Genomic DNA, 24,604 nt, shown 5'->3' with positions numbered 1-24,604 from the left:
CCCGTAAGCCAGGCGAGTGTGCGCCCAGGCCAAGGGAAGGCAGATTGCGTGGAACGTGCTGCCCGCTAGTTGCACTAGGGCTTTCTGCAAATGGCAAAACCCTGGCTGGTGCCCCACACGTCTCAACTGCAAACCCTGTGTTGCCGCAATCAAGCGCGGACGAGCAGTGCCAGCTGACGGACAGCTCAGCCAGGAGTTGGCTGGATCCCTCAAAGTGTATTCCGTACACATCGTTGCATGGTGTTTCGCCTTCTCCCCAGTCGCTGGACGTAGTAGGTAGGTAGCTACATGGTACGCATCAGTTATCAACGTCTGGGAAGCTTGCGGAAGCTCGCTGCACAAGTTGGTGGCACCCGCTCAATAACCCGATTAGAAGAATAACCCGATTAGAAGAAGACCACAGTTGATTTAGCAGACGCAGTTCACCAGCTGTGCCGCGGGGCTGTCGGGTTTGATTGGCCCGCGTGACGGGCAGCCCCAAACGGAAAGTGTGAGTCACACTCCTCAACCCGCCGGCGCTCCAGAAAATTAACTAGCTGACCCCACAAGTTTAATGTTGCAGGAAAGCAAATCGCCCATAATTCCGTGGTTTTGGACGCTATTGAGCCCTTCTCCGGACACTCGAATGGATCACCTTTCCGCGTCTCTGAGTTCAGGCTTCCACACCTGAATTGACTTTACGTCCACAGATTGTCGAGATTCTTCATCCTTTGCGATTCACGACAACTTTCTTCTGTAGCTGCCCGTTTGCTGCAGGTCGTAAAAAAACCAGCACTGCCCAGCACAGCCCCACCGCGATGCCCGTCGCTGCAAGCCACCCAATAAGACGGCAGCAAGCCTGGAAGGTTAGGAATGACCCCACGCACGTAATTCCGGTTGGAGGCGCCAAGGGAAGGCTTACGCCGACGGCGCCGGCGCCAGGTCCGAAGGGCGCGCAATGTCAAGCCAGGATTCCCGGATTCGGATTCACGCCTGGCTGCGGGCCTGGAGGGACGCGCCAGCTCGAGCGACAAGTGTCCTCATCAGCTTCAAGGTCGCCAGCAGTACGCGACGCATTCGCAATGGCATGTGGACACGGGCAGTCCGTCGGCTTGCGCCGTGGAGAGGCCACGAGTTCCTGACCTCGGATACTCGCAATGGATACGCAACTCCCAGCCTGAAAGCCCCGCGGACGCGCCAGGACTTGCGCCAGGACTTGCGACAAGCATTGCGACAAGCATTGCGACAAGCATTGCGACAAGCATTGCGACAAGCATTGCGCGTGGAACCCTGGCTAACTTGTCCCAATCGGACTTCTTGCAGCGCTCTGCGGGAATTTCCCAATCCCTTCTCAGGCTCGTGCTGCTGAGAAGCCGGGACATCGCACAACGAAGAATTGTGTTTTGTTTCCATGGGCAGTCAGCCCTAACATTGGCGTCTTGCGTCATGCTGCTTCGTCCTCTCCTACATATGTTTGCGCACGAGGGAGATAACCGCCGATGGGCAGCCACGCGACCAGATATCTTGACCACGGCGAGAAACAATGGCGCAAAGACAGACATCCAGTTGAAGGAGAGAGGACGCAATCCACCCTGCCGTCGAATGGCAACGCTCAATTGGCAACGAAGCCTGCAGGCATGTTGCAATTGAGTGCTGGAGGTTATAGAGGTCCCGCCAAGACTAATTTCGGCCAATTGTCGGCAATGTTTTTACAACGTTTTTACGCAACCCCGTTCGCCAAGGCGTTTGCTCTATCGCCAAGGGTTAGTTCGCCGGGGGTACGGGAGGCAGCGCTAGCCCCCCGCTAGTTAGGGTTCGGGTTAATAGTTAGGATTTGGGTTAAGGTTAGGGTGTAGGTTAACTTCGTTTTCTTTTTTTTCGATTTGGTTGAGGTTTCGCGAAGTTGTTTTTATAAGTCTTCGCGGTTTTGCATTGTTGATGTTGCTCGAAGTCGTCGCGGCCCCGCTTACCCTGTGGCGATTGTAAATACTTGTAAGCGGCAACCTCCGAAATTAGTCTTGGCGGGACCTCTATAACCACGACCAATTGAGTTTGTGAGTCACCGGCTGGCTAATTTCAACCCCAGCAACATGGGGAAGATCGCCGGAATCCCAGCTGGGGCACGGGCCTGCTGCATGCGACCGATCACGCCCCACTGCGACCTGGTCGTTTTCCTTGCACCAATCCATGACGGGGCGGCAGTGAGATCTGGTTGGACATGAATACGATTCCGTGGCTTACGAGGTGAGGCTGGTGAAGTCGATGGATGCGAAGAGCTTCTCTCCTGTCTTACACGACCCCAGACGACGCACATACCCTACGTGTCGCGAGAAACACGTGCGCGGTAAGCAGGTACGGAGTATTCCTCCGAGATGCTTGTGGAGGTAGTTTTGCAAATTGTGCTGAGCTCATTTCTGCCCCCCACGTCGACGGAGCAAAGCCCGCGGAGAGCATCAGCGTATGGTCATGACGGTGTAGGTGGTTGCTCACATTACATGTCTGAACGAAATGTGCACGATCGTGCGTTCGTCCCAATAAGTTGGGATGAGAAACACGGCTCGGGCCGCCAGGGACTTCGGAATGGGGCCGGGGCCGGATGATTTCAGGGGCAAACTCAAGGAACTGGCACCCACATAGTTGCCAGCAACAAAGCACGAACAACCGCTCCCTGAAACTCAGTTTTGGCTCGTCGCGGATTGAGCCTGCTGAGTAGTTGATCGATTGTGTCCCCAATGTGGTTGGTCCTCAGCACAATCCAGACACTTCCAAGATTCTTCCGAGCCCTTTAGTTAGCGTGCATAACCATCCCAGTTGTCCAAACCCCCCTAAATCCACCCCGAGATGGTATCCCTTACCAAGAACATGCAACCAGATAACCATGTTCAGCACCGAAAACTCCGTGTCGTCACTCGTGGCCCAAGCCCACCAATCTATCAGTAAAAACGCCCAAAACCGGCCCATATCCCTTCAAAACATGGAGCTCGTCTTTCCCTGCATGTCTCGCTGCCGCGGCGGCTGTACCTCGAGCAATGCCGCGCGCTGTTCCGCCTCATCAGCAGGATCCTTCAGCGAGGTCGGCGGCCTGGCTAGCGTCCAGCGAGCCCTTCATGATCTCGTTCTTCCTCTCCACTGCCTTCCACTGCCGGTTATTCTTCCACGCCTCGTCCACGGCTTCGCTTAGCCACTCCTTCCACTAGTCCGTGCCCGGCATGGCACTGCTGCGCTCCACTCACGGCGCCGTGCTTGGTCGTACCTCTCCCAGTCCCTAAATTCTCGGCGTGCAGTTCTTGGAGAGGAACGCGTCCGCCTCCGCCGGGTCTTTCTCCCACCGGAGCCAGTCGTAATCCCTCGGGTCGACGTCGTGGGTCTTGTGGTGCTGCCTCCACCCCAAGTCACACTTCGTCAGCTCCTCGGGGATCTCAACCTTGTCCCAATCCCAGCGTTTCCACGTGCCGTAGTCGATGATGGCCATGCGCAAGGCGTGCGGATCGTGCTTTCGCTCCTTGTCTAGGTAGTACGAGTTGAGATGTACGAAGGCCGGGTGCGGCCACGTCCAGGCACGGCTGAAATCGACGAGCTTCGCGCCTATGTAGTTGAAAACTGTGATATCGCGGACGAGGATGCCCAGCCTGTGCAAGTCTTTCACGTCGCTCCACATTCCTGGCAGGGCTGCAGGCCAGAGGGGGTCCGGATCGGTGGCTAGGTCCTTGACGATCGCCCGGATGGGGAGATGACGGTGCTCTTCACATCGGTTCCATAGTTTGCGGCCGTCTAGCTCGGCTTCATCATGATCAGGCTTGTAGGTGGCCCCAAGGATCTTCTTCGAGATCGTCGCTTCCTGCTCCTGAGTGAGGAAGAGGTAGCCGTGGGCCCGGACGGCAAGATCTTCGCGATTTTCATCCTTGAGCCGGCCGTAGGCGCGGCACTCGCAGCTGAAGGCATCGAAGTAATCGATGTAGAGTTGGGGGTTAGCAAGGGTGCAGGTGAGGCCGCCAGCAGCCGTGTCGGCAAGATAATCGGCTGAGCTGAAGTAAAACTGGAGTGCAAACGGAGTCAGCGCGGGGCTGTAAGGCGAGGACGGTGCGCCGCGTACCAGTTTCAGGGCAAAGTCAGGGCCAGACTGATTGATCCGAACCTTCCAGACGCGTGAATCCTTGTTGAGACTTGGGTTGCCCAGCTCCTGGATGAACTCGATGTCGGCGTGCGCAGTAGGTGTAAACGGCCCAAGCTTCGGGCCGGGAACTTGAGGAAGCGGCTCAGCCATGCTCGACAGCAGCCGACGGGGCTTTGAAGGGAAGAGTAACGGCGGCCCGGGGCTCGCAGTGGCGTTCGCAGCCAAGGGTGAGATTCTTGCTGCGCTACCGGCTCGCAGGCCGGAGGAAGAAATTAGAGAATTGCTTGTGCTTTGACGCAAAGCACCTCGATTAAGCGGCGGGAGTTGCGTGTATTTGGGTGCAGCCGCATAAACGCGACACCTTGTTGACGGTGGTTGGCGGACCAACGCGCCACGAACAACTCGCCAGCTACCTGGCGCGGTGACGATCCTGACCTGACATGAACCGATGTCCGAAAGCTGCGATAATGGAACGACTAGGAGCAAAATAGCAATCATGTAACTCCTGTGTGTCTATCAAATAGTAACTCAAACCAGGAAGCATATTTCAATAAACAGACCCAAGCTCCGAGAGCCTTGCAGCTGTCTAAAGAAACCTGGCGTTGCTTGCGGTATCAGATCAGCTCTCAACAGCTGTCGCCAGACCCTTGTCGTCTCACATCGTAACTCGTCACAGCAGCACGCAAAGAAACGAGTAAACCAGACAAAAACAGGCCAAACATAGAACAAACGTGCAACCGTAACCCAACCGCAACCGCAACCCAAAAATCGCCGCGCTGTACTGCATCCGCCATATCCAAACACCACCCCTCTAATATCACACCCCAAGATAGTGTAAAAAGAATGCAAAACAAGTTTCAGACAGGCGGCGCCCCACCAGCAGGGCTGGTTTGTTCAGCGCGAGATCGAACGATCCCCCTCAAGGTTTGGCCGCGCCGCCATCACCACCACCATCACCATTACCACCACCATTACCACCAGCAACATCATCCCGGAACGTGAAGTCGCCGCGGACGATCCTCTCGCAGAACTGGAGCCACATGCGCTCCCAATCGGCGCGCACCTCGCGCATCAGGTCGGGCTCCATGCAGGAGTGCTGGATGCTCCACTCGGCCAGCTGGCGCAGGCCGTGCAGCGTCATGTCGCGCTTGCCGGCCATGATCTGGTAGAAGTCGTGGGAGAGGCGGGATCTGGTGCGCGGGGAACAACAACACGGAGAGAGATTGCGTCAGTCACAGATGGTATAAAATAAAAACTAGAATAACGGAAAAGGGGGTAGTGAGAGATGTTGTTGTTACCTGAATAGAGTGCCGTTGTCGGAGCTGATGGTGCAGGGCATGTTGTTGGCGAGCAGGTTGTAGACGGCGTGGCCGCTGATGCGGGGCGTCAGGCCGAGGATCTCGTTGGAGATGGGGCAGACCTCGACGCAGACGGCGCGCTGCTTCATCTGGTCCATGACGAAGGGGTGGCGCGGCAGGGCGAAGCCGTGGCCGATGCGCTTGGCGCCGAGCAGCAGCGCGTCCAGGAGGTTGCCGTCCGTGTCGGTGCCGATGTCCAGCGTCTCGCCGCAGTGGAAGAGGAAGGGGACATCCACGTCGGCGGCCCGGCAGAGCGCCCGGAACTGGAGGAGCTGCGAGCGGAAGGCCTTCAGCGGCTTGCCCTTGCCTTCTTCGCCCACGAGATCGAAGCCTGCAGAGCAATGTGGTCAGCTGCTGGGTTTCTACGGGCTAAGTACGGTATGGGCCGATGCCCACTCACCGGCAATGTAAGGGCCAAACTTCTTGTCCATCTTGAACTGGAAGCATTGCATCAAGGCCTCACCGACCTGCTCCTCGCTGAAGGAGCGCGGGGTGCAGTATATGACCTTGAGTCCCTTCAGAACCTCACGCTGGTGGTCTCTCTGGAAGGCCTCGTATTCGTTAATGATCAGGTTCATGATGCCTACGTTGTCGATCCGGCTGGAACCGTCGTCCTTCCAGACCTGGTTGGACGACATGAAGTTGGGCCGGATTTCGGCGTACTGGATGTTGTCGGCGACGAACTCGTCCAGACACTGCCGCGTGTACCTCGTATAGGCCGTCTCGTAGTTGAAGAGACCCTTCATCATCTGGGTCCTCGCATTGAACTTTTCCCACGCCCTGGAGACCGGGTCAGTCACGAATTGCACACTGTTATCTCTCTTTCTGTCCCCCCTGAAAGTGAAAGATGAACCAACCCTTCTTGTGTTTGGAGCAGGTTGTGGGCTTCGTCCTCCTGGAAGACCAGCTTACGCTGCAGCCAGCTGTCGGCCGCCTCGGGCCCTCCCGGAAATGCCTTTCGGAACTGCTGGAACTGCATGACGCTCCCGGCCTGATAACTGCTATCAAACGGGTTCCCCTCGCCTTTCTCTTCCACGGCGGCCGCGTTCATGATGCTGAACTGTATCCTGCAGAGGTCGAAGGCCTCGTCTCCCACCAGCGGGATGTTGCTCCAGATGAACATGCGTTCCATGTCCCGGGCGATGCCGAGCAGGACACCGGGGCGCAGGTTGGCGTTGAAGTGAATGTGGAGATGGGCACCCTTGGGCATGGCCCGGCAGAGGGCGAAGAGCTGAGTCTTCTCGATGAGGTCGGCATTGGAGAGGAAGTGGTCGCCGTAGAAGCGGGGGTGCTCCTGGCCGCGGTAACCGCGCTTCTTGGGTGCTGTTTCGTAGAAGCGCGCAATGTCGCTCTCTTTGAGTTGCTGCAGCACCTTGTTGGCTTGCTTCTCGAGAGGCGTCGCCTTCACAGTGCAGGCATAGTCGAATGCCAGGGAGGCCTCGTAGAGGGTACTTTGGTCTCGTAGGTCATCGTACTCCTTCACCTTCTCGCTCGCGTAGGAGGCCAGCTTCTCCTCCAGCTCCTCTTCTATCTCGAATAGCACGCCTTCTGAAACCCGGGCGTTCTTGATAATCCGGCGAAGCTCACGCAGCTCACGATCCGGAACCTCGAGGACCCTCCCGATGGGCGGAGTGTGCTCGGCGGCCGGTTTCAGCCGCTTGGCGACACCAGGGTGGTGCTGACCATTTTCTTCAGCGTCACCCTCTAAGGTAGCCTTGTTCTCAGCTTGACCGGCCTTCTCGGAGGGGCTGCTGCGGAACGTGTTAGCGAGCATGTCGGCCAGACGGCGTTGGTGGGTTGGCTTGACAGTGTCCGAGAGCGCTTGTTCGATCTCTCGCGAAGCCTTCTGAACATGGTGACCAGACTCGGACGAATCCAGGCTGCCGGGCATGCCGATGTCTCAATGAGCGGAATGACAATGTCAGCAAGAGCGGTGGTCGTAGTCGAGCGTTGCAACGGCTTGGATGGTGGTGTGTGCTTCACAGGGCCGGCGCAGGCACTGGTGGAAGAAATGAGGAGAGACCGGCCAAATATAAGGTGATGTTGACCAGCTGCGTCGGTCAGCTGCCCGGGCTACTACAGTTGGTGAGGCGGTAGCCAACTGGATGACTGGCGACTGGCCGATTGACCAACTGACTGACCAACTGGGGCTGTTTGGAAGGAACGGCCCGGGACGAGGGGAAATGAAAGTTGCCAGTGGTGCCTCGGGCGCCAACGGTGAGGCCGGAGTGAGTGACCTCGGTCAGGCGCTCAATGCTAGCCAGGGCACAAAGACACGGGTGGAATGCCGATTATTATAGTTGTCGTGTTTTCAGACGGTTTGCCAGTCAGTGGCATTGTGAGCGAGTGAAGCGAGCGAGTGGTGTTGTCGATAAACGGAGGTGACACACCCGCCATAACCCTCCCAACCAAAGAAAGTCATCGCCGAGTCGAGGGGTAAGACACACAGCACCGCCTGCTGCGAAGGCTGAATGAAGGGGTCCTACCGCATTCAGCTTAGCGGCACGGTACGTACCCTGCGACTGCTCTTTATGGGCCCTGGTGCGCCGCCTTGGACCCCACCAAGACCGCTCCGCTGCTCCACTTGTAACCGCAAGGCGGATTCTTGGGCACATTATTGTGGAATTCTCCGTCCCTTCATCCTCTGGTGTACAAGTAGGTTCAAAGCCGAGCCGGCTTCATGAGCGTGCCGCTGCTCAACCCCATCGTCCATCTTGCCAGCATTGTCCCTGCGGCGGCCGCCAGTTCCAGGTGGGCGGCCCAGTACGGATGGTTTGGGATCTGAGACTGGGGAGTGCACACTCTGCCTGGTGAATCCTACGGGCAACCGAGCCCTGAAGCCGTATTCTGTAGCGTGTCGCGAGGTTAAGCTTCGGCCATCAGCCACCGCATCTGCCTCCAGAGTTCTCCAGGGCTCACCTCTCGGAAAGCGATGTTTCATGGCTAGGACGGCCGCCACTTAGAGACCGGCATATGCTCGATCTGGCTATGCTGTGGGACCTAACTGATAGGTACTGTATCCGGCCAGACGGGTCCGGACACAAGTTCGATAATGCCGGGCGACTCAACCAGGGTATTGCTGCTGGGATGTCCACGTCGCCATGGTGCCTTGTCCGCCCCATCATCGGATGGAAGGGCACTGCCTGCTGCGCGGCTCGAAGAGCAAGTGAAGGTTCAAGAAGCTCCCTCTGCCGCTCGTTGCTGCCTGCCGCTTCAGAGCTCTCCTGGGATTCTGACCTCTGCGGCTCTATTTCATCCCGACTCGAGTGTGTCTGTGACGGAGCTTGAGGGAGCCAGAGAGCGTTGGGAACATTGCTAGGCGGAAGGAGACTGGTTACCATGGCCTCAGCACAGCCGCAGCTCAAGTCTGGCCATCGTGACATCGTCCGGGATAATTAGACCCGCATCCATACTTCCTAATCCCCAAAATTCTTGAGGGAGTGGAGACTTTTGCTCGTTTGAATTCCTTCGCTAGACTGCGGACGGGCCTCGACCGGAACGCCTCGGCCGGAATGGTCACCGGCCGCCCTTCTGTTGTTTTGCACACGGACCCGCTTCATGCCTGGCCCAGGACTTCCGGGACGCGCTGGAAGGGGTTCTGCTTTTTCAGAACCTGTCTGGCGGAGCTTCAGGCTCAGGACGGGTTCCCTCACTCTCCGACGGACATTCGAGTATGCCTCGCCAACTCCCTCAAGGTTGCGCCAAATGGCACATCGCAATCGTGCCCTGGTTCCAGGGCACTCTCCCTCTCCAAAGGCATGAAAACACAAAGTCTTCGCGTTCAGTTTACCACTGGGCCTGAGCACCAAATCACAGGGAAGAAGCCTGTCGACAAGGCATGTCAGCCCCGTTTTGCGGTCCCAACGTAGCGCCTTGTCATCCTCGGTCCGCCTAGACATCTCTACTAATATGGAGGACATTCATGCAACCAAGTCCCAGATGTCATCCATCGTGACAGGACACAGGATCAGCGGAGAAATTACGGACTTATTGAGGTGTAGACAAGCAATGTCTTTCAGTTCGTCGGGATTGTACTGATTGAATTGTAGCTAATGGTGGGACGTCCGGGCAGAACGCTGAACAGACTTGTACCTGACGTAAACAGGCTGGATATCTGGACTGACTTGAAGTAAATCAAACATTCATCTTCACAGGCCTAACAATGGATAGCTCTCGCCTCCCCCGATCCTCGGTCAGTTCGTTTCGCCCAATATCTATCCCCGGATCCGCCTTACCAGCATAATATTACCTGTCCACTCAAGCACCTCAAGTTCTTCGATGGTGGGCCACCGAACAAGTCAGGTTGTCGCATGATACACGCCGCACAGAGGAGTGCCTGAATGAAGCGAGGTAAATGCCGTTTCCAGACACAGCCCACCTACTCACTCCCTTATCATGTGTTCTCTGTCGCTCTTACGTCTCCGACGCAGGTGGCAGACACTTTTCAATTTCCAGCGGTAGTCCGAGAATGGGACGATATCAACCGGACCGGCCGCGAAGAAAAAGCCCGATGCCCAGCTCTTCTCTCCTTTCCGTCGTCCTCCTCAGCCACTGAAGAAGAAGAAGAGGCAGGATAATACGAGAACGCAGGCAACACCTGCCTCCCTCCCCACCTTAATGTCCAGGTATCGGACATCGACAAGCCGGATCTTCGGACCCGCAAGACACCCCAATGGAGAGGACCTTGAGCTGTTCGCCCAGCAAGAGCCCGCTTTGATTTCCAAATCATAGCAGTAGTCAACTGTCGGAAAAAAAAAATGAGCCTCTTGAGCTGGCTAGTTGCGGCAAGGAACTTGTGCAAACGTCGGCAGGGCTTCGAATTCAAAAGGGATCCAGTTTTGCTCCCTCAGCCTCTCGTCGGGGCTGTGTCTCTCACCTCTCTTCGAGGGCAGACTGCGAGGCGGCCCGAGGTTCCTCATCACGAATGAAGGGTAAAAGTTCGCGGGGAATTGGGATTGCTATAACTAGGTAGATGTAAATGGAACTCAACGAGTACTTGCTGATGCTGATTTACATGGGGCATCAATTGATCAGGTAGGCACTCCTTTTCCGCGCGTGTCCCTCCACCAGACTTAAGCCTCTAACCAGATTCCCACGCTAGTTAGTGAAGGAAAAAAAGGGTTGATCCTTGACGGTCAGTCAGTCCGCCGCCGCCAGCGTGCTCGGAGCAGCAGGAACGGAGCACTAAAGACGTGATGATTTCAAATCACATTCCATCAACGCATGAGCAGACACCCTCGGCAGGAACGTAGATATACCTATCCATCGTCTCCAGCAGCAGTTGCCGGCTGCGAGCGGTCTAACTCTAAACACATTGCCCAATTCCCGGCGGCCCCCTTGAACGGGGCGCATCTCAAAGGATCAAAGGACGTAGCGTGGGACGACCCGACCCGCCATAAATGCCCCTCTCCGCAATAACTCCTCGCTATGCCCATGTCTAAGTAAGGCAAGGTAACTAAGCAACCAGGCTGGGAGCAGAAAGCTCCAAACCGGCCGCACGGTCTAATAAACTAAAGCAAGATCACCGCCAAACTACGCCCTGCTCGTGTAACCCGTGGCAGTCCCAACAGCGTAACTGAGTTGCTTGTCCGCTCCGCAAAAACCGCCCGCTGCCGCAAAAAAAAGGCAAGCACACTGACGATGGGGGGGTTGTTGTATCCACGGTGTATAATAACATGTCAAACAAAGTGTCGGGGTTTGCACCACTAGTCATCAAACTTGATGCTGCCCACGGCGTGCGTGTCGATGAGGCCGCCGCGGTAGCTGCCTCTCTTTTTCTTGTTCTTCTCCTTGGTGAAGCTCTTGCCGCGCGTGTTGATCAGGTCCTCGTGGGCCTTGCGGCCCCAGTCGTGGCCCTGGTAGGCGTTGGACGAGAAGCGCGGGTCGACCTGGATGTCGCGGTTGACGCGCGAGAAGGGCACGGTCGGGGCCTTCTTGCCGCCGTTCTTGCCGTTCTTGTCGCCGTTCTTGCCGCCGTTCTTGCCACCGCGGTTGTTGGCCTTGACCGTGGCGGGGTCGGGCGGCAGCGGGGCGAACTTGTCGACTGGGTAGACTTTGGGGGTGGTCTGGTCGAGTGTGGCGGAGCTGTCGGACTCGTTGCTCGCGGAGTTCGGCTTGCTGCTCTTGGCCGCAGTCTTTGTGTCGGACTCGGAATCAGAAGAGGAACCAGAGTCTGAGGACGACGAATCTGAATCGGAGTCTGACTCGGGCAGCGGGACCTTGGCCGCTTCCTCGGCTTCGTCTTCGGACTCGGACCCAGAGTCAGAGGAGGACTCTGACTCTGACTCGGACTCGGATGAGGAGGAAGAGGAATCAGAAGACGAGGTCTTCTTCGTCTTTGCGACGGCCTCCTTTGTAGCGGCGGGCTTCTTGGCCTCGTCTTCCGATTCCGAATCAGAGTCAGAATCGGAATCAGACGACTCGGAGGAGGATTCGGACGACGACTCCGAGGACGACTCGGATTCAGCAGGGGCGGCGACGACCTTCTGCTTCTTAACAGCGGGAGCCTCCTCGTCGGAGCTCGAGTCGGAGGATTCCGAGTCAGACGACGACTCCGAAGACGACTCGGCTTCAGCAGGGGTGGCGACGACCTTCTGCTTCTTGGCAGCGGGAACCTCCTCGTCGGAGCTCGAGTCAGAGGTTTCCGAGTCGGACGACTCGCTGCTCTCGGACATGGCCTTGCGCTTCAGGGGGTTGGCTGCTGCCGGCTTCGGGGCCGGGGCGGGCTTGGCAGATATCTTCTCATCCTCGCTGTCGCTCTCGCTCTCGCTACTGTCGCTGTCGCTACTGCTGCTGCTGGACTCGGAGCCCGACGACTCTTCTTCCTCTGCAGCATCCTTCATCTCAACGTCACCATCGTCCTCGCTTTTGCTGCCCGACGAGTCCAATTCGCTGCTGCTGCTGCTGCTGCTGCTTTCGTCGTCACTGCTGTCACTGCTGCTGCTGCTGACCTTGGTGACTTTGCCAGCAGCGGCCTTGGGGCCCGTTGCGCCGGCAGTGCTGCTGAGCGACGCCGCCCAAGTCTGGAAAAGAGTAACCAGTGATTTGTGTTCAGCCGGGCCAGCCTTATCACTCTCCTTCTTCCAGCCCCTCTTGGCGCGCTGCTTGGTAAATGCGCGGTGGGCATCGGTGAAGTCGTGCTCGGACAGGAACGATTCGACGAGGTCCATTAGCTGCGCCGGAGGCTCGGCAGCAGGTGTGGATTTCCCGGCGGCGGTCTTTTTCTCAGACCTGCCGGTCTTTGGCTTCTTGCTCCCCGGCATCGTGGATTTGCCGTCGCGAGCGGCCGGTGTTGCGTTTCCGATCGGCGTAGAATTGTTCGAGAAAAGCCAGGCGGGCGGTGCGGACATGGGCACACGTTGCGATGCCAGCTGGCAGCTGGGTGCACGATAGCTCCTGCACAATTATCGTGACAGTCGGATCAGAGAAGGCGTCAAGAAGCAGTCGCGTGTCCCAATCGCAACAAAAATTCCTGCGCTTCACGGCTTCCCAGGGAATCTTTACTCACCGCCTTTTTTTCTAATCTTTTCTGCCGCTTGGCGGTGGGTCCTGCATGGCATCTCCCAGGAATGCAATGCGGGGTTCGTCCCAAATTCCCTGATTTGATTTGACGACATCCGTACCTGATGAGACTTCCTCGATCCCCATGGAGATGTTTACAGTCGACAACACTGGCTTCGGCGAATTTGTCTTTCTTCAAAACCAGCGAATCTTGTTCTTGATACATTCCAGCAATGGAGGGTTCTATCTGATAGAATCCTTCTAGCACTTTAACGTTACTCCCTGCAGTGTTCATCAAGGTATGCGACGAGATGGCAATTGCTCAATTTTGAGATGCACCATCGAGCAATGCCGAACATACCCCGTCCAAAGAAGGAGAACCGTCCAGCCCGCGCTCTCGGGGCTTCGTACATGCGGCCTTCCTGACCTCCAGGATTGCGACCTAAGTTATGGTCTTGCTCCTCAACCTCTGGAATTAACCAAGCATATCCGTACCTTCATCCCACCAGCCCTTCGGCGCCAGGCACCTCTCTAGCGTCGCTCACGCGCAGATTGGCGCACCCGCTCGTGCACCCGCCATACGCCCTCGGTATCATGGCGCAGCTGCCCATGGAAGCCCCGCGACAGCGGCAGCGGGAGTGACGTTGATGTGATTGTTCAAGGGGGCGCGGACCTTGATGGGCGCGGAGCTCTCTCTAGGCACCGATATAAAATCAGTGGGCCTGAGCCGCGTTGGTTGGCCAACCTCTCGTGTCTCGCAAACCTTGGAGTAGTCGTCGCCATAGTATTCCGTACACGGTAAACAGTACCAAGTTGCTCAGTAAGGCGCTTCGTGGGCAGGCCACTCGCTATAACACGTCCATCTGATTCCCTGCCCCTGAGCACTCGGATGGCGTTGAATGAGTGCCGACGATGCATATTAGTTGCTTCTCCAGGCCCATTCTGTGACGACGGAACAGCCACAACAGCTTGCTTGCATGGTATACGAGCGCCTGGTCTCGCCCGAGTCCGGGTACGGCGACAACCGGCCGACGAGGAGAGGACACTACCGGCTGAGCCTCGCCGTGCGCCTCCTAGTTGCCGCCTTCACTTCGCCAACATCATCCTCTGGATCGTGAAGGGCTCCAGGGCGCCACCGAGCTCTTTCTGACCCTGTTCTGGAACGTCGCCCTCTCGCTGCCGCGGTCCCGAGCCGGATGGACAAACGCCCGGAGGGACAGAGCAAGACGTGGCTGAAAGATACCTTCGTTGCGTTGGTGGATGCGGCCTTTGGGATCTCCATGCTCGTCCTCATCCGTGAGTAGCTCCGTTCGATGCCGTTCAAGGGGCCTATCTCCAACGCAGGTGGACAAACATTGGGAGCTTCATGCTGTTGCCGGGCGGGGCCAGAACGCTGTGTGTACCGCAGATGATATCCTCGACTGTCCACTCTTCCGACGCGTTTTGATTCAACCAGTACAAGCAGGTTCTGCTCTCTCTCCCCGCCATACGGAACCACTACCTCCCGCCGCGCGCCGCCCCCTTCGCAGCGGCCACCTCCCGCCCGCACCGCTCCCAAACCTCCATCCCCGTCAACACGGTACTCCCAAACATAAGCAAGGCCACCACGGCCGGCCCCAACGGCACCCAGCCAACCACCGACCCCGGCACAGCCAAATCCATCGCGTCCGCCACGACCCTCCTCAGCACCTTCCTCCTCCTGGTCCTCCTCCGCTTCTCCGCCTCCGCTCTTCCCGCTGCCTCCCCGCCCTCCCCACCCGCCATACCAACCACCGGCCCGGCGTCACCCGCAAACGAAGACGAAGACGATGACGACGACAACAACCAAACCTCCACCGCCCCGGCCGCAACCGCGCACGCGAGCGCGAGAAACCAGAACCGCTGCCCGTCCAGCGCGAGCGCCGCCGCGCGCCGCGCGCCCCACACGCGCAGGCCCGGCACGGCCAGCGTGCTGTCGACGAAGGTCAGGCTCTCGAGCAGCTGGTAGGCGCCGTTGAAGGAGCGGGCGGCGAAGGTGAGGCTTGCTTTGGTCTGGGTTGCTGCTGCTGCTGCTGCTGATGCTGCGAGGAAGTTGGTGTTGGAGCTGGAGCTGGAGCTGTGGCGCGGGGTTGTTGGGGGGTGGTGGGTTTTATCCTGAGCGTGCTTTGCTGCGCGTGGTGGTGGTTGCCCGTCGGGCCAAGCGGACCAGGCGGAGGAGAGGGTATCGAGGAAGCGGAAGAGGCGGAGGGGCTGGCGCAGGGCGGAGAGGCGGCCGCGGAGGAGGGTGAGAGCCTGCTGGACGAGCAGGAGGGCTTCAGTGGTGGGGGGTGAGCTGGGGTCGGAGAGGAAGGACAGGAGAAAGGGATGGAGAAATGGCAGGGCAAGCAGGAGCTGGGTCAGCGCTTGGAAGAGCCGGAGGAGGCGCTCGAGGCCGTCTTGGAGGGACGTCAGCACAAGTAGCTGAGGTAGGTATAGTGTGGATTATGCGGTGTGAACCAATATTTGCTGGATTCACTCACAAGCGTCGGTCCCGAACCTCACGAACTGCTCAAATGCACTAACCTGCGCAGCGGCGTCCGCCATTCCGACGACCTGGCTTCCTACCTGGGCGGCCCAGAGTCAGATCCGGATAGAATAGGGAGGAAATGATTAAACAGTGAGTGATATGTGAAAGTGGCAAGCCTGTGTTGCAATTGACACCTCCGCTTTACCCTTCGGAGGTGTTGATGTGAACGAATATCAAATAACCTACTATTTAGTTACAGGTGCAGTGAGAATTGCAGCGGTGCCGCTACCCCTGAAGCGCCCCATTTTTCTCTTCCTGGACACCCCTGACCCCCCTGACTTGACCAAGCAACTGACAAACCTGTCGACACTGGACAGAAAAGGGGCCAGAACACATTGTAACCAAGATGTGTAGGTTTTTGATGCAAAAGCTCAATTCTTGTTGACTTGGTTACAGTGGCCTACAGCAATTGTGACGGAGCCAGGGGACCCGTTCCCCCACAACCATTTCGGCATTGCCTTTAACCTTCCCAAATTTCTCAGCAGTCCGAGTCCGCCTTCTCCTTGTCCGGGGACCATGCCGCTCAGGAGACCGAGCAAGCGTAAACCGCTCATCAACGAAAGCCATCATGGACGACCCTCGTCCCTCGCTCCTCGCTTCTTGCTTGTACCCATGGATAGGTGCGCCTAGGGACGGTGATGTCTCGGGAGCCGGTGTTCGAAGCAGCGTGCCACAACCCTGTCGGTTTGTTCTTGAAAAGATCCGTACCGGAACCGGAGAGAGACACCTTACAGCGCCAACAGGTTGTGAGAAAATGATCTTGCGGACAACTTTGGGGGGTGGAAATGGTCGCGGCCATAAAACTATCGTATAATGGCTTACGTAACAACCCATCTTGCTTACGGCTCATTTTTAAGTTGTAGGGCTTATTTTGGAATGAAGCCCATTTTACTGCTTTGGATTATACTGTTGGCCTAGCAATTTCGCATTTGAAACCTCCTGTCTACAAGGAATATTTCACAGTTAAGCTTGCCCAGTGGTATCAGGATTGCCGTATATGGAAGACACCCTTCAATGCTTAAGCCGCCTATCAGTGCGAAATCTCCCTATCAATAAATGAAAATCCTAGTTGTCGAGATTGCTTACGCTGTAAATTTATATCTACGATAATTTCGTATTAGCAAGATCTATCTGTAAGTTGACGATGGTACTAGCGTCTTTAGATAGTTTTCTTAAATAGCCGTTTTTTATACCCTGATCATCTTAGAGTATAGAAGTGGTCGTGGCTATAGAGGCCGTATTTGCACTATAAGGATAACTGGCTAGGCGTATTCATTCTATAGTTGTAGGGCGCCCAGTCCTTAGCTAACCCGACCCCGCCCTCCGACCCTACTATCCACTACCCGCTACCCCGACCATTCTAGCCATCCCAATTATCCCGACCACGTTGTTTTATACTGCTAACAGCCTAGCTATTACGTATATACCTTATCGTCAATGTAGGCGGATATTAGTACTGTTGCCGTATATCGGTCAGCTTTCTAAGTATCTAGTCAATCGCTATAGAACGAGACTCACCTATATACTTAAGATATAGGTGCGACGCTACGAGTTACTTCGGCGTTCGCTTATAGCAATCGAGGGAGAAGATAGAACACTGGTGTAGATACTATAGTATATCAGTGTCAAGAAATAATATAGCGGAGCGGCCTAGCGAACGATTAGCTAATAGTAAAAAGGAAGCTAGATATAGGAAGCACTAACTATAGAGTTTAGAAAGTATTCTATAGGAGGGTCGCTAGCCATTATAGCGATAGCCTAGTTGTTGCTATAGGGCGAAGCAATCTAGGATAATACTATAGGGCAAAGCGATTAGTAAACTAGAAACTAACTGATAGTCGTTAGCAATACCATTTATATCCTCCTTTTATTATAGTATAAAAATGCTTAGGCCAGAGGGATCTTACCATAGAGGTATAGCCTTGTTAGGATCTAAGCTGTTGCTAGAAAAAGAGTTAGGTATATCGTGGAAAAACGGGGGTCAGAAACTTATATTGTTAGTCGAAGCTATAACTATAAAAATCCTACTAGTTGAGCAGTAGCGAATACATAGGAGATGTTAGAGGCTGTTATACCGCTATATAATAGGCGAAAGCAACTTACTAGAACACTATTATAGGCGATAGGAATATAAACTATTGTCGATCTAGGATATCAGTAGGGCAACTATAAAAAGTCATTGTCAATAATATACACTAAGCAAATTAGCGAGTAGCTAGAAACAGTATAGATACTGTGAAACCTAGCGTAGGGAAAGTTAGTACCTTGGTAATAATAGAACTGAATCTACTATATATATCAGTGTTAAGGGGAGGTAGCTAAGTGTAAAAAACTGACTACGCTGTCGGTAGTACTATAGGGTTAGGAAATATAAGGAAGTAGCAAGAATCTAGAGATCTATAGTAGGTAGACCGTCAATCAGTAGGATATATCAATACTAGGAGCTATCAGTTGGCGAAGTCGTCGTCTAGATCTGAACCTACTATAAAAAAATAGAACAGTGGAATCTACTACTATAGTATATATATCAGTGTCAAAGCGGCGTAGCTAAATGTAAAAATCTAACCGCGCTATCGGTAGTATTAAAGGTTGGGAAGTACCTTAGGTATCAAGACAGGAAGTAGCAAGAATCTGGAATTCTATATTAGGTAGACCATTAGTCAATAGGGCGCATTAATGCTAGGAGCCGTCAGTTGGCGAAGTCGTCTAGATCTAAACCTACTACGAAAAAGGGTAATAGTACAACGCCAAGCTAATATAATAGCGATGTTACATAGTAGGGAGCGTCTTATTGTATTAAAGTTAAGGCTAACTCAGGTAGTGTAGTAGGAAGAGGTTCGATTAGGCAATTGCTATAGGAAAGCGATCCAGGAGCTTTAAAATTCCCTAAGGTGCCGGACTATATAGGTTAGGCAAGTGCAGTAGGCAGCTAAGGGAATAGCAGCTAATTAGAATTTTATACTTAGAAGGTAGGCTAATCTGCCCCCTAATACACTAGGATATATCACCTTTAGGTCTATAGATTGCAGTTGGCCTACTAAGCCTTTATAAGTCTAGCAAGCACAAAGAGCTATACACTAAGCGGATTTCGTACTTAGATAAGTCAAAACCTATAAAGTCTACGCCCACTAAGCCTATATAGGTCTAGCTAGGACGAAGGAAAATACACTAAGCGGAATTTACACTTAGATTTAGCAAACCCTATATAGTCTACCTAATATTATATAAAGTAGATATTATAGTAGATATAGATATACGAACCCTTCTCTTTACAGGGCACTATCTAGATCCAGTCAGAGCCGATATAGGGAAGCCCAATGATTTCTCGCCTATCTATAAGAGTATAGATTAGGCACTTAAGGATAAACTCCTTTTATAGGAATGTCGTCTTAGCCTCTATATACGTTACTATAGCAAAGAGATATATAGTGCCAGTCTAGAAGAAGGTGAAGATACTATCGAGGCATACAACTGTCTATACCTTCTTATTGTCGCCTAAGACATAGATAAAATAGCCTAGTGTAAAAACCCTCCTAGTAGATGATTCCCTATAGACAGGTTAGCTATATAGTTAGGGTAGCCGCCTTATTGCTATTAGCCTACCTAGTCGCAAATAATAGCTTCTCTACCTATTGGAAACTGCCCTTGCCCTAAGACATTACGATTAGCCAGTTGTAATCCCTGGCGACTACTACCTAGAAGAGCTATATAAACTCACTGCCATTGTCGATTTAACGGGGACTTAGTACATTAAGTAATAGATCCCATCTACTACTAACCTACGCTAGCGATAAGCTATAAAGCGTAAGTGGTTTACAATATAACGCGTCTAGTGCAATTTCTAAGGCAGAGCAATCTTCTTCAGTTTCCTCGTTTTTACTATAGTACAGGTTGTAAATAGTAGCGAATTTTAGGCAGCTACACCAAATTATATAGAACGCATTATAGATTTCAGGAAACTGGTTTTCGAAATAGCCTACTAGGGCAAAAGATATCGTTTGCCGTTCATTCTTACGCTAGATAAGCGTTAGTACCAAGTCACGATGGTTTATTGCTATAATATCTTGAGTATAATCTCTAGTAGCTACAATATTTCATTAGTAGTCCTTAAAATTACTAGAGATATAGGAGGGCTATATAAAAACTCACTTATACTTCGTTTCGCTAATAAAGGTTAGAGTTAAGCAATATCTATATTCATTATAATCTTATAGCAAGTAGAGGACTTAGTAGATATTTAGTAAGCCCTTTATATTGAGGTACTCGTTAGATTTCTATTTAGCCAATTTACGCTAGTATATAGTAGATATAGTAGAAACCACCGATAGGGGCGGGGGCGGAAACGGCATTATGGTGGTCAACGTGCTAGCTATAGAGAATAAAGTCTATATAGTACTGTGGGTTCTTAGTATCTCAGTTTATCGTCACTTTCCTTCGCTCTGGATCGTAGCCAGTTTTTTTACCTCTCTAAGTATATAGAAGAGGAACTATACTGCCTTTCGACTATTTAGAGTAGTAAATATAAAATCGTAGTTAATATTGCTTCTGCTAAAGATTGTAATAATAGAGATACTAAAACTCTAAAAAGCGGCGACGACCTAGTCCTAGGCTCCAACGAAGGCTATATTATAACGGAACTAGTTGGTTATATTAAGGAATTGTAGCGCAAACTGAACGATAAGCTTATAAAGGTCGGATCTAATGTAATAAGGCTCGAGCTAGTAGCAAAGAATAATAGGTATAACAATCGAACTTTGGGTATACTTGTTCATCTTATATAAACTACGATATATCTTATAGTTCTATAGCCCCGACTAGCTAGGAGGGAATATAAAATTCTAGTATACTATAGCAAGTTCATTCTTCGCTAGCTCGAGTAGTAGACCATCTAGTATAAAAAGGGTATCGAGTATAACGTAGGCAATGCCTACGAACTTAGAATACGCTACGTTAATCGGACGCGACTATAGGATATCGAGGTATAGAAATAGCTAGGTAATATTAGTAACGAGCTCGCCGTTATAAACGATCCTAAGCTTTCTCTCCGTATCTTCCCTTGCCTTCTTAGTAGGCCAAGACTAGATAAAAGCGATATTGTCCAAGTGCTATATATAGTACCGCCCATTGCTAATAATATTGTAGTTAAGGTCTGTCTACTAGTCGAGAGGGATATTGCAACTATAATAAAGACGAAGTGCTTAATGCCCCTTAGACCTAATAAGTTTGAATTAGGACGGTATATCGCCAATAATATAAGCGACAAAACTATAGACAAAGAGATCGCGATTACCAATCCTAAGCTAGCGTCCAGTGTCTAGACTTCTTATATAAAATAGGGACTTAACAATGTCCAAGAGGTCTATACTATATAGGCCTAGGGTAAGTAGGAAGATCTCTTTACTTATATCCCTTAGCTACTCCTTAAGGAAAAGCCCTATTAAGTAAAAGCCTATAGTTACTTAGTATATATTGTTGTAGAGACCAAATGTATCGTAGAAGAGAGCCTATAGCAAAGAGACCCTATTCTCTCCTACGAACCTAGCGATAATAGTATTGTGGCCTTGCTCGCCAATTTCCAATTCGGCCTAGTGTAGGGAGGTCAAGCGTACTAGCTATATATTGCTAGTCTTGTTGTTGTAGATATACCGGATAACGAACTGGCCTATTGTAGCTTAGCGGTCAACGTCAGTTGGACTAAACTTATAGTCAAGGACTATACTAGGGAGATGCTAGATAATATAGGCTAGGTATAGTGAAAAATCGTTATTAAGCTCTATTACTAGCTCGGTTGACCTAGGGTTAAGGTTGGCCGACACTGTGGTGGCTATAGCCGTCTACTAGCTTAGCGGAAGCTTTAACCATTTAAATACCCACTATATCTTTACAATAGTATTTTACAGGTATACTGTCCTTGTATCGATACTATAGTACTAGACCCTCCCTATATATAGATTTTTGCACTTGCCTAATCTATATAGCTATAATGGCTTAGTAGTCTTACACCTCTAGTATACGAAGTTAGATAGGAGGATTGGTCCTCCGTCGATATACTTGAAGAATTTCCTACTTATCGATCGAACGCTTTTACCCTACTACCGTACTTGCTACAGCTCTAGAACAGGGCTATCAACAACCTGTACAAACCCCTAGTACATCTTGTTTGAAAGAACGGTAGAACTAAGAAGGTTAATAGCCAAGCTCTCTATATCGAACGCAAGGACTATAGTTTCTATATAGGTTCTCGAGGGCATCTACACTTAGTCTAGCTTTATAGTCGAGTATCATAATGTCGATAGCGGAAGGATATCCTTTATTTGTCGAAGTAGCGTATCTTTCTAGTAGGGAATACACTAGAACTCCTCTAACGACGTTGCAAGCTAAAGAACCTTAAGAAGGTATATATAAGCCGCCTACGAGATATTATGTTTCTTCTCCTATAGTGCAAGGGCGAAGGCGAATAGCGATATATTGAAAGGCTTAGGTTTATAATATATAGGCTTGGAGAAGTCTAGCATAATATCGTTTAACGTAGATTCGACGCTTAGGCTAACCTCGTCCCCTAGGTCATTAAATCCAATATCCTCCTAAGCAACTAATATATTAGGTGTAAAAAGGTTATCAAGAAGAGGGGATAGGGACGGGGGTAAAGCTTCTTCGCCTTGGACCTCACTAGTCTAGGGTTTAGTCTATTCCGCTATTGCGACCTCCTCCTAGATATTTTTTATAGTTGTTAGAGTGTCGGTTTACTCTAGCTCCTCGTCCAGTGTAAATAGCAAGTCTACGAGATCGTCTAGTTCCTAGTCGAATAGTATATCTAGTAGAGACTCGATTCTATCGTTGAACTCTATACTAAGTAGCTATTCTTTAACTAGGGGGCGACGGTAGCCTGCTTTCGTATAGCAAGGACCATCTTATATAGTATAGCCGTTGAGGTTTAGTACTTAATGGCCATTGGGGTTTAGCACTTGCTAGGCAGGTTTTTTCGTAGTAGCTTTAGCGTCTTTATAGCGCTTCTATTCGGTATTGAAATCGATTGAGCTATTAAAGGTATGTTTTAGAATACGTAGTTAGCTAGCGCTAGTAGAGTTGTAGAAACGCTATATCTAGTAAAAGCTAGGTCAGTGCTAAAAGTTGAATCGGCGTTCTAGTATAGCGGTTAAATTGGGTTGCTAGGGTTGCTACTAGGATAGTAGGCTCTAGGACAAGAGGTTTCCGACATTATAGCTCTTAGGGACTAGACAATGGGTAGGCTATAAAAACCCTAAGGTATTACCAACCACTGTACTTAGCCCTACGTAGGCGCCCTGCTATCGCTATCGACCTTACTTATACTACAAAGGGGCGCGCCTTCCTAACCTAGGTACCATTTTCTTACTATTAAAGCCTGGAAATTCTCGCTATAGTCGCTCAATTGTCGGGTTATTTTTAGCTTGCCGCTCTTATATCGATGACTCGATGTTGTTATTACTAATTGGCTCAAGCCCTCTAACGCCCTATCCTCTACCGACCATCCTTATTGTAAAAGGTATACCAAATACAATTGTATTGTTCTTAGTATAGCCCTGTCCACTATAATAACTAGCGATATAGTGCGTAGTGGCTAGAGCGGTGGCTAGTGTACTAGACTAGAATCTTTAGTAGTTGTACCAGCTACGTAAATTGATAGTTAGGCAAATTCTTAGAGTGGCAACTACGCGGTGTTGGCTAGCAATAGCGCTAGGTACAATAAGGACAATAGCTCCAATATATTTATAGGTAAGCTAGGGCAAGAGAATCCATTTAACGCTAAGTAGGAAGTAGACGTAGAGTAGAGCCTCTAGGATTTCTTCACTAGACTAGATATAAATGGCGTTCCTCTTCTTTACCTAAACCAAGTGTCTAATACTCTTTTTTATAGGAGCGAATCTATAACTCGTCCTAGTAGCCTAGGAGCAATAAACGTAAATATATATAGGCCTTGAATAAGGAAACTAAGGATACGATCTATATACGACTTAAGACAATAGAATATAACTTTTGGATCTCTTACCTTCTAACTCTGATCGACGAGACCTAGAATAAAATCGTCGATTTCTATATAAGCGACCTCAACTGTAAATAGGACCAGTTTGTCTAGGATTATATAGTATTAAGAGTTAGGGGCAATATAGCGAACTAGCAACTATAGATTATCAACAATCTAATTGTAAGCTATAAAATATCTAATAGACTATTCAGCTTAATACTTACTCCTATCGTTACCTAATCTAGGTATTGAACTAGAGGATAGCTAGCGAGAGTCTAGTGTATAAGAGCTATAGCAACCTAAAGATCATTTGCTCTAAGCTTGAGCGTTAGTTCAGTCTATAGTTGTTTATTAAGGTCTTCGATTTCGTTAATAATTATCTCAATATTGTAAAGAGCAAGGAGGATATATAGAACTAGTGTAAATATAAGTCGAATTCCCTATTATAAAAAGCCTAGTAGTGTCTAATAGGAGTATATCTAGTACTGTTTATTGAGCTTAGATATTGTACTAAGTTGTATATCAACTACCTCGACGATCTAGACTCGAAGAGAGAGTTTAACGTTGACTGCTCTTCGTTTATTAGCTACTTTAAGACGATCTATAGCTCTGATTGGTATAGTCGCTACTATCCCTATCCCCGTAGTATTATAAGGTTCTTCAAAGCTCGTATATCTAAGAGGTTGAGGGTGGAGAAGCGTTAGTTTATCTATATAGACGACCCGGACATCGATGTATATAAACCAAACTTCCCCTCTATTAGAACGTTGCTAGGAGATAGCGAGTGATACTAGATTTATTGCTATTTACGATACGAATATCGTTAGTATTGCCTTGCTATGTACTATGAATTTTGGCTAGGGCAGTTCTAGGGTATTTAGTTAGGGGGGCGAATAGATAGATATATACTGATATCTTGATATAAGAATGGTTAGTTAGCCTTTTCGTACTACTATATAGGACTAATATATCCCTAGGGATATAGCAGGATTCGAATATAAAATTTCGTTTACTTTAATATAGATATGCCTATAGGGAAGGGGATAGATCGTAGGATATAGTGCAAGTAGAGTCCTATATAGCTAGCAGACTTGAGTATAGAT

At 51.1% G+C, this 24,604-nt stretch overlaps 6 protein-coding genes across 6 annotated transcripts; 1 reads left to right on the top strand and 5 right to left on the bottom strand.

Annotated features, from left to right (window-relative positions):
- Nucleotides 1–720: 720 nt before the first annotated feature.
- On the bottom strand, nt 721–1,665 carry THITE_2110097 (uncharacterized protein). The gene has a single exon (XM_003650492.1). It carries the CDS (start codon nt 1,254–1,256, stop codon nt 1,029–1,031), a length of 228 nt encoding a protein of 75 aa, XP_003650540.1. The 5' UTR covers nt 1,257–1,665; the 3' UTR covers nt 721–1,028.
- Nucleotides 1,666–3,202: 1,537 nt separating this feature from the next.
- Nucleotides 3,203–4,459, bottom strand: THITE_2110094 (uncharacterized protein). The gene is made up of 2 exons (XM_003650491.1): nt 4,073–4,459; nt 3,203–4,015 (listed from the first exon to the last, which is right to left on the bottom strand). The coding sequence occupies exons 1-2, from the start codon at nt 4,241–4,243 to the stop codon at nt 3,245–3,247; spliced, it is 942 nt and encodes a 313-aa protein (XP_003650539.1). The 5' UTR covers nt 4,244–4,459; the 3' UTR covers nt 3,203–3,244.
- A 342-nt stretch (nt 4,460–4,801) lies between these two features.
- On the bottom strand, nt 4,802–7,430 carry THITE_2110092 (uncharacterized protein). Its single transcript, XM_003650490.1, has 5 exons — nt 7,259–7,430; nt 6,309–7,199; nt 5,852–6,231; nt 5,392–5,782; nt 4,802–5,283 (listed from the first exon to the last, which is right to left on the bottom strand). Exons 1-5 carry the CDS (start codon nt 7,303–7,305, stop codon nt 5,013–5,015), a joined length of 1,980 nt encoding a protein of 659 aa, XP_003650538.1. The 5' UTR covers nt 7,306–7,430; the 3' UTR covers nt 4,802–5,012.
- A 3,582-nt stretch (nt 7,431–11,012) lies between these two features.
- THITE_2110085 (uncharacterized protein) lies at nt 11,013–12,925 on the bottom strand. Its single transcript, XM_003650489.1, has one exon. It carries the CDS (start codon nt 12,711–12,713, stop codon nt 11,157–11,159), a length of 1,557 nt encoding a protein of 518 aa, XP_003650537.1. The 5' UTR covers nt 12,714–12,925; the 3' UTR covers nt 11,013–11,156.
- A 620-nt stretch (nt 12,926–13,545) lies between these two features.
- THITE_2110084 (uncharacterized protein) lies at nt 13,546–14,710 on the bottom strand. Its single transcript, XM_003650488.1, has one exon. It carries the CDS (start codon nt 14,611–14,613, stop codon nt 14,449–14,451), a length of 165 nt encoding a protein of 54 aa, XP_003650536.1. The 5' UTR covers nt 14,614–14,710; the 3' UTR covers nt 13,546–14,448.
- A 9,273-nt stretch (nt 14,711–23,983) lies between these two features.
- THITE_2037398 (uncharacterized protein) lies at nt 23,984–24,205 on the top strand (the record flags this gene model as incomplete). The annotated part of the gene is made up of 1 exon (XM_003650487.1): nt 23,984–24,205. A coding segment is annotated over one exon (222 nt), but the record flags the coding sequence as incomplete, so codon positions are not given.
- Between the last annotated feature and the right edge of the window lie 399 nt (nt 24,206–24,604).

Source organism: Thermothielavioides terrestris, chromosome 1 (genome assembly GCF_000226115.1).
Source record: "Thermothielavioides terrestris NRRL 8126 chromosome 1, complete sequence".
Taxonomy (NCBI): Eukaryota; Fungi; Ascomycota; class Sordariomycetes; order Sordariales; family Chaetomiaceae; genus Thermothielavioides; species Thermothielavioides terrestris.
The sequence above is the reverse complement of the archived record's forward strand: the minus strand, read 5'-3'. Positions and strand labels throughout refer to the sequence as shown.